The sequence below is a fragment of the Perca flavescens genome, chromosome 9 (genome assembly GCF_004354835.1).
Source record: "Perca flavescens isolate YP-PL-M2 chromosome 9, PFLA_1.0, whole genome shotgun sequence".
Lineage (NCBI taxonomy): Eukaryota > Metazoa > Chordata > Actinopteri > Perciformes > Percidae > Perca > Perca flavescens.
Window position 1 is genome coordinate 12,961,183 of NC_041339.1, and position 13,466 is coordinate 12,974,648.

At 43.1% G+C, this 13,466-nt stretch overlaps 1 protein-coding gene across 1 annotated transcript in view; it reads right to left on the bottom strand.

Annotated features, from left to right (window-relative positions):
- ncanb (neurocan b) overlaps nt 1–13,466 on the bottom strand; it is a 128,622-nt gene that overhangs the window by 95,298 nt on the left and 19,858 nt on the right. The window contains exons 5-7 of the mRNA XM_028587686.1: nt 8,439–8,613; nt 4,999–5,126; nt 840–1,133 (exon numbers count right to left, since the gene is read on the bottom strand). Coding sequence (XP_028443487.1) covers nt 840–1,133; nt 4,999–5,126; nt 8,439–8,613 — 597 coding nt within the window. The remainder of the gene's footprint in view (nt 1–839; nt 1,134–4,998; nt 5,127–8,438; nt 8,614–13,466) is intronic.

A 13,466-nucleotide genomic window follows, 5' to 3' on the forward strand; every position in this document is an offset into this window, starting at 1 on the left:
CACGAACCCCATTTATGCTATTAAACAAAACATATTACCATTTTTATCTACTTTTAGCAATCTGAAAGACGTCATTTGATTTAAATATTAATGTAAATGTGCATACAGCTTTGCGTTGTTGGTGCAATGTAGAGGTTCATCTATCAGCTCTTTGTTTTGACAAATGCTCTGCTGTGCTGCTCTCATGCTGTTTTTGTTTACTAAAAATGATTGGGTTATGCACATGTCACGCTTCAATGAACATTTCATAAGATGACATTGTGAGAGATGAAAATGTCCCTTTTTCCCCCCTATCTGTGGAAATACAATTGTATAGTCTGTTACAATTGATGGAAGCCAGAAAACCTAGGGTAAGCTCCAGATGCAAAATCATAAGTTTGATAACCTACAATATACACATTATCAATGAACAGAATGTGGTATAAGGTCAATCCAGACTCAAGATGAAACTAACTTACTCCAGTCTCAGTTGGCATATGATAAAAGACAAGGTCAGACACAGAGTCTCTGCAAACTCCAGTTGGACTCATTCATGCTGTCACTCTTTCAATCTCTCTTTCTTTCTACCTCACCTTCCTCTCTCGCTCTCTTTCTGTTGCTCTCTCTCTCTCTCTCTCTCTCTCTCTCTCTCTCTTCACTACTCACATCATACAAGCCCTCAAATCCATCACTGGGGACACAAATGTCATCTCTTCACAACTACTTCATGTGTGAGACAAACATGCCGTGCTAATTAAAAAGCAGAATGGAAAGCAAAGTCCCCAGAAACCCTCTGTCGTTGCCATGGCAATTACCACACTGATGGTGCGCCAAGTTCATCATCACAGAGCTCGCCGTACCTCGGTAGCAGTAGGCGTCGTACAGGGCTGTGGTGTCAGGGAAGCCGGTGCGGTTAGGGTTGTTGTAGACGGTCCGCACGCCGGGCTCGTCTCCGCCACAGTTCTTCCGCGGAACGTTGATAGGGTAGCGGGCGCTGCCGTCAGCAAGCCAGCCGGGGTCACACTGGTCCAGGCCGGCCTGCCAGGCCAGGTAGAGCTGCCCCACAGTGGCCAGCTGAGCTCCCAGGGAATGGCAGTGGGTAGAGGCTGTGGCCAGGCTTAACTTCTCGGGCACTGTGGAGTGGAAGACTTCACCTGGGCGGAGAAGGAGGAGAAGAGAAGCGAGGGGTTCAGTTCAGTGTGTTACAGTGCATGGTTAGGAGGCTGAAGGCATTTTAGCCCTCAGACTAAAATCTCTTTTGTTGAGTTGGCTTATGATTGCAGGTTTTCGAGAGTAAGTTTTGCACTTTGTATGGTTGTACAAAAGTGATGTAGCTACATTTGAGTCTGGGTCTGTTTCATGTAATGTGTGTGTGTGTGTGTGTGTGTGTGAGACTTCTTTTACTTTAAATACAATAAGTTCCAGCCATTCCTTTTTCCTCCTTTTCAACTTTGCCAAAGCAATAGGAGGTGCAGGCTTGAAGTCATGATAAAAGAAAAGTTTTACTTGCTATGCACTTTATTTTTTTCATAAAAGTGATTAAAAAAACATCAGTAATTCTAAGAAGGGACTATATAAAGATAGTTCTTTGAATTCAAAGCAGTTGCAAAGATGGATCTGAAAGAAAGACAAGTATGCTGACAGCGAGTGAAGGAGAAGAAGAAAGGAGAAGCTGAAGAGAGGTGGGGTTGATGTGGATAAAATAGTGATGCAAAAATAGTTCCGGACGGAGCCAGACAGAGAGAGAGCCCAAGAGGACCACAACGTCTGTGCAACACAAACAAAATAGTACAGTATGATCATAAAACCCACCAGCAAGACAGTGTGTGATGAAAAAGATATGAGCCGGAGGAGTGGACAGTGGGAATGAGAAGCGGAGAACAGATGGAGTTCAATATGAGGATCCAGGAGATTAATGCCAAGAGTAAAGAATGGCGATGCTGATTTATTGAATTGAGACGAGTTTGGTAAAGGGTGAAGATGTGTGTTGGTGTGCGGATTGTTACGGTGATGGATTGCGAAAATGTTGTTGACTTACCTACGATGTAGATAGATGAACAAAGGATTTGAATCGTGAGGGATTGGCGAAGTATTGTTGTGTATATTGTATGATGAATGAAGAAACGAATTTGGGTGAATGAGGGGTAGGAAACATTAAAAGCTTCGGCTTCATCCTGCTCCTTTTCGGACTATTTTTTTGAAATTGGAAATTGCAATAGTATTTTTAATATTCGTTGTAAGCACTGTATGTATTTTTTTTTCCCCGTTGTGTGTTACTACACACTTTTTGTTTTGTATGTGTGGGTATGTATGTGTGTATGTATATGTATGTGTGTTTGTATATCTGTGTGTATGGGTATTTGTGTGCATATGTGTGTGCATGGGTTTGTAAGCATATGTGTATGTGTATGTATATATATATATATATATATATATATATATATATATATATATATGGGTACAAACTGTATGTGTGTGTGTATATATATATATATATATATATATATATATATATATTTTAGTTTTGTTCGAAATAAAAATAAATGAAATGAAATGAAATGAAATGAAAAAGATGCAAACAAAACAAAAGAAGAGAGAGGCAGAATGGGTTTCTGCGAGGAGTAATGTGTGTGAGAAGAAATGCTCAAAGACAATGAGTTAATGAGATATGTATTGGGAGGCTGGTGAAAAGTTGCTAATTACTACAGATTTATGATGAAATAAAAAAGAAATGATGACAGAATTTGCCAAATTGAAATTGAACTTCGATATGTTGCAGTACATGGTTGTGTACTGAACATCAGAGCTTTTTAATTCAGCTTCTAGTTTGTATTTTGTTTTACAGAATAAGAGAGAAAAAAAAAAACTAGCTATGTATCAGATAGTAATTCCAGTTTGATTGAAGATAATTATCCGCAGATTGTTTCCATCAGGTTGTTAATTTCACTGAATTAAATTGTAAACTGCTGGATACAAAGTCTACAGGTGGTCAAGCAATGTTCTCTACTCCGCATCCCAGGCAAATACAGCGTGTCCATATCTATAAATAGCTCTGGTACGGTAACTCCTACTACCATTATGTTTGGTTAACAGTCGTGCTCGCACCACCTCATAACAAGTGACCCAGATAGACTAACCCCTGCGGTGTGTCTGATTGGGATGTTAAACAAAACCTGCTGCGCTTATGATTGTTTTTTGAAATATGCAAATATAACCAACTCCTAATAATATTTCAGTCCGTCCACTGTCGCTGACTTGATTATGATGTGAATGTAGAATATATTTGGCGATAAGGCTAAAAGACAGTGACTGGCTTAAGTACACAAGTGCTGGCTTAAGTACACTTCCACAATAGAAAGGGTGCTTTGGCTCTATGTTGCAGTGTATACTGTAGGTGATGTATGAGTGGCAGTGGAGTTAGTTTACAGGGTTCGCTTCATTAATGTCAAATATCGAAGGAGTAACTACGTGTAAGGAGTAGGGAAAACCAACCACAAACTTCAGTTGCCTATGGTATTAATCTTACACAGTAAATAGCGGGGGCCCCAATGGAGGAGCGAGGGCATCCAGTTAGGTGGACATTGATTAGATTAAATATAGATTTCCATCCTCCTGAACAGTCTATAAAAGGTGCAACAGTGAGTTTTAATGGATCTGACTTACATATTGGCTGTGCCCGGTAGCACCTTACCTGTTTTCTAAGCCTCATCCCCCGCCCTTAGTTACTGTTGCTATGCATGTCACGCTTTCCCCTCTAGCACTGCACATATGCAGTTTACAGCGAAATTGGTGGCAGATTTACTACTCAAAATTCTTGGGAATTTTTGAAGCGATGGGTTTTGGGTTTCACACAGTAGAAAGTAAAGAAAAGCAGGCTTCTCATTTCTAGCTTACAACCCTTGATTTTGATGGCTGAGATGGCAAATGATATCAACTGTAGTGTACCGTTGCAACTTAAACAAAGATAACTCTGAGTTGGTTGAGCTGGTCTGTCTCCAGCTGACTTAGTAACACTTCCCGCTGACTCTTTTAAAAAGGCGAGCCCTGTAAAAGGGCCTTAAAGGTCCCATGGCATGAAAATTTCACTTTATTAGGTTTTTTAACATTAATATGAGTTCCCCCAGCCTGCCTCTGGTCCCCCAGTAGCTAGAAATAGTGATAGGTGTAAACCGAGCCCTGGGTATCCTGCTCTGCCTTTGAGAAAATGAAAGCTCAGATGGGCCGATCTGGAACCTTGCTCCTTATGAGGTCATAAGGAGCAAGGTTACCTCCCCTTTCTCTGCTTTGCCCGCCCAGAGAATTTGGCCCACCCATGAGAGAGAGACATCATTGCTTTCAAACGAGCAAAGTGGCAGTTGGTCAAGGCCACACCCCCACCCTCCACCTTTCCCCCCCTCTCTCCTCCTCAATAGCTACAGACACAGAAATGGCACATACTAAGGAAAGCTCATTGTGGGACTGGGTCTAGTGGCTGTAATTCTGCACCAAGGCTGAATTCGGGAAAGAGACTTCAGATACAGTATTAGGGGACCACTAAGGTCTATATAAAAGCATCCAAAGAGCACCATGTCATGGGACCTTTAAATATCCACTTGATTGCTACATACTACAGACTGAGGCTAAAGCTACACGTCCCAGGTAAACATTCAGCCTCCTCACCAGTTGAGGATCCGTATTAGGAGGCAGTAAAATAAAGGATCAGCATTGTTCTCGATCTAATACGACAGCTTACGTTAGAACAGAGCAAATTGCCTGTGGTATTGCGAATCGAAAAGTAAAGTTTTAGGATAACACTACTACCTTCGCTTATGCCTGCAGGAGATTGTAACATGACAGCTGGAATCAATATAGTTCGTCTGTCTCCCTCTCGCTTCCACAACCTGCCCTCTCCTACTGCCCTCTTCCTTTCTGTGCTAACAGAGAATTAAGTCCCGGTCACGGCGTTCTCGCGCTGCACCCACAGCTTAGTGAACCCATGCATGACTTAACCCACATTTATGAAGCTCCTAGCTCCTATACCTTGAAGCTGCTTAGCAAAGCAGTAAACATCAAACAGCTCATCAGGGGACCTATCGCCGTAGTTACGGACTCCAGGTGAGTCTTCGCGATCACCATAGCAACCGGGCCGAGGCGACTGGATGGGATACCTGCAGAGAAAATCAAGAGACAGGGACACAGAGAGAGGGAGATTAATACAGCTGACCATGGCAATAGGCAGCCACACACAAACTGGGCTCCCTGGGGATGAGTCTGTGTTCACACGCATACAAAATAAAGATTAAAAAACTAAACTACACTTTTATCATCTTCTGCCCTAAACACAATCAATTTAAGTATATCTCCTTTCCAGAGATTACCCAAATACATTACCCAAAGAATAACGGAAAATAAACACATAAATATCCCCCCTGAAACTGGCTTTAATGCCAAAGCGAGTTATACATTCTTGCTTTCTTTAATTATTCTGCCCTCAGTGTGAGTTTCACAGAAGAATTTTTAATACTTAAAATCGTTTCCAAATGTGTTTAAAGCATAACTCTCGCCAAAATGCAACCTAGGGTCTTTTTGTGATATTTAGGACGGAAGCGCCACTTTTAAGATTTACCGTATTTTCATTTTCGGTCAAATGGCCTTTTGAATGCAAGTAGCCACAGATTTAGTATATCCCTTGTGGACCGGTGTAGTTAAGGTGTAGAGCCCCTGGTGATACTTCGAGCAAAGTTTCATGTTGTGTCGAGCCTTCTTAGGCTACGTTCACACCGCAAGTCTTAATGCCTGATTCTGATTTTTTGCTCAGATCCGATTTTTTGTTTGGCTGTTCACATGACCTTTGAAAATGTGGCCTATATCAGTTTCCAGTGTGAACTGTTTGCGGTTTTGAACTGACCCGCATGCGCAAAAGAACAATAACAATGACATCAGACGCAGCACGCTGTTGCGCTAAAGTTAGGGAGGTTATGGAGGAAGTCAGCATTTTTATTTATTATTCAGCTTTTATTTTTTTATTTTGTATTAACCTTTTTAACCGTATTGTGTTTGTGTAATGGCAGCCATAACATTAATGCGCAGGTGGTGAGGAGGAGAAGACTGAAGAGAAAGAGAGACAAATTTGCGGGGTTATGGCTGCAGCTTCACTAAAGAGGTCTGTGTGACCGTACGGCCAATTTGCACGTCAGGACCGCTACGGGCCTCCACCACTCTGGCCGCCCAGACACGCTCCACCTCCTCGGGCGGTGCGGCGACTCGGGCCGGTGGTGCGCCCCACCCCGAGGGACCGGGATCCCACCTCAGCCGGCGCACGCCGGCTTTCACTTTCATTGCACCACGGGGCGACCCTGACTTGCGAGCGCGTTAAACTCCTTGGTCCGTGTTTACAGGCGGGTCGGGGGGGGGGGTGTTGCTGACATCACCTTTTTACGTGATCCCCGCCCTGGCGATGCGACGCGCGGTTGGGTAACAATGAGGACAGTCCGCCCCGGTTAACAGCCGCACTGGGAGCAGGGGGCCCCGCCCCTCCCCGCGGGGAGAGAGGGTGCAGCGAGGGTTTTTGAGGTAAAAGTCACATCAAATCCGCCTTGGCTGCTCACACTGCGGTCGCATTGAAAAAAATCTGATCTGGGTCGGATTCAGGACCACATGTGGAAGTGGCCTGAATCTGATCTGAAAAAATCAGATCTGGGCTAGATTTGAGTGTTCACACTACTTCTGAAGAAGCCTGACCTGGTCACTTGACCCCAAAAAGATTTGGGCCACTTTGGCCTGCAGTCTGAACGTAGCCTTAGTGTTTTAAAAATAGCTATTTTGAGGCTAGCATAAAAGTGCCCCTAGCACTCCTATTCAAAAGGCCATTTGACCGAAAAACGAAGATACGGTGAATCTTAAAAGTGGCGCTTCTGTCCTAAATATGCTTTTAAACGAGAGTTACACTTTAATGCTCTGGCAATGTAAGGCTTCTAGTAATGTTATGATATTAGAGAGAGAGAGAGAGAGAGAGAGAGAGAGAGAGAGAGAGAGAGAGAGAGTGTGAAAGGGAGGTAGAGTTAGGAAGTCAAGGAGAGGTTAAAAGAATCAGGAATTCCTTCAGTGGCTTGGCAGGCCTATGGGGCTGAGAAAACAGCGATCTATATTCATGCTCCAACTGAGCAATTATTCCACAAGAACATTGATTTCAGCAGCACCAGGGCACAAGCAACGAGGCTGATTAAAAGATTACGCTTGGCACACAGGGACTAGGAACGATGAAGTGCTAGGAACAGATGCACACACAAATGCACAAACACACAATCATACATGCAGAAGACACACGTGCCTGCACATAACCAGAAACCTGCAGAGCTCTTATGCAGCGAGTAAAACTAGAGAACTAAGTATTGTAGTGTCCATGGCCTCAGCCTCTTTCTTTCTCCTTGGTGGCGGATGAAGAGATGGCTGATGTCTGTATTTTTTCCACCGTATTAATTGGACACTTTCCTCCTGGCTGATGTGCAGACGGAGCCTCCTGGATCTGGACCAATTAGATAACTCCCGAGTGAAAACAACGGAGCGTAGGACAGAAGGTGAGAAAGAAACAGGAGAAGGAAGCCGCGCCGTGGGAAGCTTGTGAAAAACAACATGTCAGGAAGACAACAGTCAATTTGCTCGGCGACTGGAGCAACAGCGATTTTGAAATTAAAATGTAGATATGGAGAACGCTGTTGAGAGATGACCTCTGACTGGTAATGTTAAGAGGGACTTTATGGAAGGTGTCGGGCTGAAGCACACGCGGCGGACTTACAGACAGCTCAGAAGGGGCGGATGTAGTTAACAGCCTTTCCAGTGTGCAAACAAGCAATTAGGTCCAATTATGTTTTGTGTTTATAGAAAGTCCAAAAAGATCTACAGTCAATGACTTGCACGTTGCCATACTTCATAGTTCCACAGTGAACACTTGACCAAGTTCTCTGTTTTAGGCATATATTTGTAGCGGAGTGCATTTATTTTTCTTACAGCGTTTGATCATGTGGCACATGATCAAAAAAGAAAATCAAGCTGAAACCACTGTCTGATGGAGATTTTAAAATAGCAGCCTGCTCTAACAAACAAGATCTGCCAGCAAACCTTGATACTCTAAGCCCGAGACTGCTGATTATTATTATCTAGCGCAGGATATTCAGGTGCACCGTATGTGATAATCAGGGACTACAGAGGTAATGTTCTGCCCCTGGAGCTCAGATGTGGTTGGCTTGCCAGCTATCATTAAACCAAAGGAATAATCTCAGCATTTTAAAATGTACAGGCCAAAATTGCGACTCTACTCATTACTCATTACTCATACTCAATTGTATGTTAATGCTGCCGCCGCCATCAAAGACACAATAGTATCACAATAGTACCCAAAGTAACAGTAAAGACTTCGCTTGAGAGTTATTCCAACAGCAACCACCTGATACTCTATACGTATGCAGAGTTGAAAACCTTACCGTACAGTCTGGTCAGACAGCCAGCCAGCATCACAGTTGTCGTATCCGTCAGCAAAGGTAGCCTGCAGCTGGCCTGGTGTTGCGATGACTGCTGAGTTCTCCACACACACTCTCTTGGCGTCAGCGAAGGACAGGGCGTAGCGGTCGTGAGGGGCGCGGTAGTGAAACACCACACCTGGAGCAAAGAGACACAGCATGTAATGGAAAGTAGAGCGGCTACTCCAGAAACCGACCGCGTGCTTTTTACAACCCGCGACCTCTGGGTCACAGAGGTATTTATGGACTGCAACCTTGAAACCCAGAAAACAACACAGGAGCGTGTACACAGCTCCAAGATACAACAACACAGAGCCCTCTAGACATCCACATCCTGTCCTGACATTGTTCTGTCTGCGGAAGAAGAAACAACGGCGTTCAGGTTCAACAACCTGTGCGCGTGAGTCTCATTTGAAAAGAGGTGTTGCCCTTGGATACGGTGTACGACAAACACTGGTGATGTTTATTTTACTGCTTTAAGAGTGCACACACACACACACACACACACACACACACACACACACACACACACACACACACACACACACACACACGTCACACTGCTGCTACCGCCGCCTGTCACCGTACTCATGATAGAAAGACAAAGAAGGCAAACACAGAAATAGAGATACCCTGCATTCAAGGCGATGCACAAATTGTATGCATCACATATTGAACTACAGAGACAGAAAGAGAGGGTGAGAGGAATACAAAAAAAGTCAAAAAAAAATCAACTGGGAACAAAGTGAGACATATATTCCACTTAAATGGGAAAGGAATAGTTTCAGAAGTCTAACTCACCTCCCACCCCTGCCTGCCATTCACGCAATGCTGCTCCCCTGAGGAGCATCCAGCGACATGAAAAAAGCCAGTGGGCATCTGCTACTAACAAGGCTCCTTTATCTTCGCCGGCTTTGTCTGGTAGAGTGACAAAGATTCCTGCGAGATGAAGGCCTACATGGCAATTTGAGCATCAGCACTCCAGGCTACGGCCGACCAAAGGAAGCAGGGCCATGTGTGTTTGTGTGTCACACACGCACACAGACACATTTCCCACAGTCCATCTAGCCATTCTGTCATCTTGGTCTTATTCTCCCCTTCACAAAAATTGTGGAGCAAGAAAAGTTTTTTTTTTTCCTCCAGTTTCTATCCTTCCTCCTTGGAGGCTGTGGGATGTTTACCAAAAAGAGATGCTAGCTCGCTGGCAATTTTTTACACTAGAGAGACAAATGGGTTTCCGCTCAGTATGGGAAACCCAGTCCTATTCCACATGAGAGTTGGATGCCCAGTACATGCCTCTATTTTTACCCTCTGCATCTTCACACATCCCCGACACAGTCTCCGGAGAGAAGAACAGGAAGGCACCATTTGTGGGTAGGCCCTATGCTTAATGACTGTGTGCTGCCCTCATTGTAGCACTGTTGAGCAGTTGTCCCTTGGCAATATTGTTTAGTACACTACACTGCATTACAATTTAAACAGTAGCTACATTTAAAGTAGTTTGAAGTCAAACTGAAATTGGAATTCTCCCCTTACTTTTTGCATACAAAAATATAAAATGATACTATAGTTACCGTACTGTGTGTATTTCTCTTTTGTTCAAAAGAAAATCAACCTGATTTTGGACAGATTTGTAAAAACGTTTAAGCTTGGACATTTGCGTTGCTAGAAGATGCACTGTAAATTATCACGGAGCACGATTGACAAGAGCACGCCATAGCCTTGTTTTCCCCCTTTTCAACAAGCCTGTTGGTTATCAATCAATTAGCAATTTAAGTCATCTACAAAATTATACATTTTGGTGGACTCATTGTGTTGTTAAGCATGGATGGAACTAGATTTTTAGGTCTCCTGGAGAACACTAGGAGGCGCTATCAACTCAAAAAGCAAAGTGCTAAAACTATCTTGTGCTAGCCTGGAAATCAGACGAATTTGCCAGCTCATGTTTCATTTGCTCTGGCAGATAGGTCCCATTTAAACTGATTTCCAGCCAAAGAGAAACTGGACATGCCAATCACATTCATTTATCTCACACAGGGCAGGTTTAAGACGGATGACTGACAGAGGAGCATCACGCAGTTACAGAATGTAACCGGCATACTCCATCCAGCACCAGGCTCATGAAACTCAGATCAACCGGGCGGTGCTGATCAAATACAAATCAAGATTCTTTTACTGTATTGCATATTTCTCGATTAAATTATTTTCAGAAACACATTTTAGTGTTCTGTTTAGCTGTAATGTGACAATATGTGACCTGGCCACCATGTTTTTCCTGCCTCAAAACAGACCAAGCACTGCGTCACTCAAGGCTATGTCGTGTCGTTGCTCTAATTGGTTGTAGGTCTATTAATTTGCGTCCACGGGCATTTTGGTCTGCACTGTTGAGAACGCTCCTTGGAAATCGAAAATGAACTGAGAGGTTTCACACTAATACGCATTTGCAAATTTGCCACAACTAACTAGCAAATTGCGCATTTGCGAATTAGTCTGGCTATGCCAGGCTCCCGAGAAGTTATGTAAACAGTTAGAATATGCTTTTGACCATGCCCAGTGCTGATATACTATCTATTGTCTTCACACCAGTTAATGGTGAGCAGCCATACAGTATCTCACCACAGACAACGACTGACACAGCTGTAAATGGCACTGTTCTGTAGTTGGTGAGGCACAGCCAATTAACCAGTCAATATGTGCCAAGAGAAAGAAAGAAAATGGAGACTAAACAAGGAGCAAGTAGAAGAGCGAGGCAGCAGGGGAGAAATTAAGAAAGAGATGGAAAAAGAGGAAGGACATGTCGTCGGGGCTTAGGCACACACAAATGACTCTATAAGAAGAGCAATGTGGATTAATATTATATTGATATAGCTGAGCAGTATCAATATCTGCTAATTAATATGTTAAGCACTCTGTAGAATTAGTGTGAGGACGGCTGTGGTCTGCCATGTAGCGTGACTGCCAATTAAGACTAAGCCCTGGAGATGGCTAGTCCTCGCCAGCTACGTAATTGGTTTCTCTCTGAAGAAGTGGTTTTCATAGCGTGTCAATCGATTGGCCAAAAAGGGGAGAGGATGCAGGGTCTCCCAAGCATTGGGACAGGGGTCTTGCTTACTAGACCGTTCTTATGGAGAAAGATGAGGTGCTTCTTAGTATGAGAAAACCAGATGGCATCTTTGCTGAAATGCTAAAATTGTAAAGACGTATTGGCCTGTAAAAACAGGCACACACATTATGCCTGCATACAGTATATTCACATCTGAGCTACATAAAAGCTAAGGTGTGGGGGCGTGTGTCTGTGTTATATCATATCATATCAATGGCAGACGATGCACCGTGCTGTGTCTGGGTGAAATAATAAGGCTACTGGGCCTTTAGAGCTGATGTTAGCAAAACTAGCATGGATTTGTAGCAGCGGCAGCATAGTGTACAGTGTCGAATGCATCTTGTGATTCCCTGTAGTCATTATGATAATAGCCTATTATTAAAATTAGTGAGTGACCTGGAAATAACGTGATGAAAGCTCTGCAGCTAAAATACCCCGATAAAGTAATTATGGTTCTACTACAGTGAGCTACATCCAGGTATTCTGGTTATTCCACAAGTATGGGTGTCCTGGATACAGATAATCCAGTAAATGCTTTGCCCATATAGTTAAGCCAGCGAGAGCCATACAAAGTGCTCTGAGTTACACTATTTGACAACAGCGTACACTGCTAGGTTCCTACCATCTTGGTTTCATTAAGCTTTCAGTGCATGAATGGCACCTAAGTGGCCCAGGTCAATGATGTTTAATGTGTTCTAGTTCCCTCACCTTTTCCACATCATCATTCTGATTCTACACGGACAATAAACAGCCCTGCTTGTAATGGCTGTATTTGCCTGGCATGGACAACAGGGTCATTACTATTCAAAGTGGCAGAGTTTGAAACAATGAGAGAGCTGTACACAACCAAGAGTGGGAGTGTTGCTTCGCCACAGACAATAATTTGTGTAGTTAAAAACATGAGAACACGCCTAGAATAAACACAAAAGGAGTGAATTACTTTGTGTATCACCGCTCATCAATTGTTGGTAATATTACATTTGCAAAGAGATGATACTGAATGACAGCAATAATCAGGTTCATGAGGGTAGTGGCAGGTTCTTGCTTGCTCGCTCTTTCTCTCTCTATTCCAGTTACGCTTTAGTGGCATGACTGCTCAGTGTTTATAATTGCTGTACAACAAATTACAATATAGAGCTATCAGATAAAAACAAATCCCGCTATGGGTGCTACCATGCTAAGTAATGAAGGAAAGTAGATCAAACTATCATTAACTCAGAAGCCAAGTTGGTCATTGTTAATGTCATTGTCCCTCAGCTCACATGTTGAAGTACTTGGCTAGCCAAGGACTATTCAAAATTAACAGATGGATTAAGTGTTTTCTGTCAAAACCTCTTAAATATAGCTAAAAGTTTGGTTTTAATATGAATTATATATTTTATGGTAACTGGTCATGGCTAGTTGGTTTATTTGCAATGCACCTCTTCCCTTTCAGTAAAGTGTTAGTTTCTGCAATGAATTTGTTATTTGATGCTAACCGCTGTGGTATTGATTAGCAGGGACGTCACTAGGATTTAAAGACAGGGGGTGCTTAGCCCCCAGGGTATTTTCAACTTGCGTTTGCAAAATATTTGCACTCACATCATTTATTACTGTATTAGAGCTACACCTATTTCAACACCCAGTCAAGAAACCAAGATGTTAACAAGTAAAAAGTGACAGACATATCCTCTTCTTCCATTTCTACTCTGTTCAACAACAATTACTGTAATGTTAGCTTTTAGACACATCTAAGCTGATGATGAGCACAAAGACATGACGTGTGGAGTTCCCCAAGGCTCTGTCCTGGGGCCTCTTCTGTTTAATGTCTATATGCTCCCACTGGCCCAGATAATGAAAAACAATAACATAAGTTACAATAGTTATGCTGATGACACACAAATTTACAT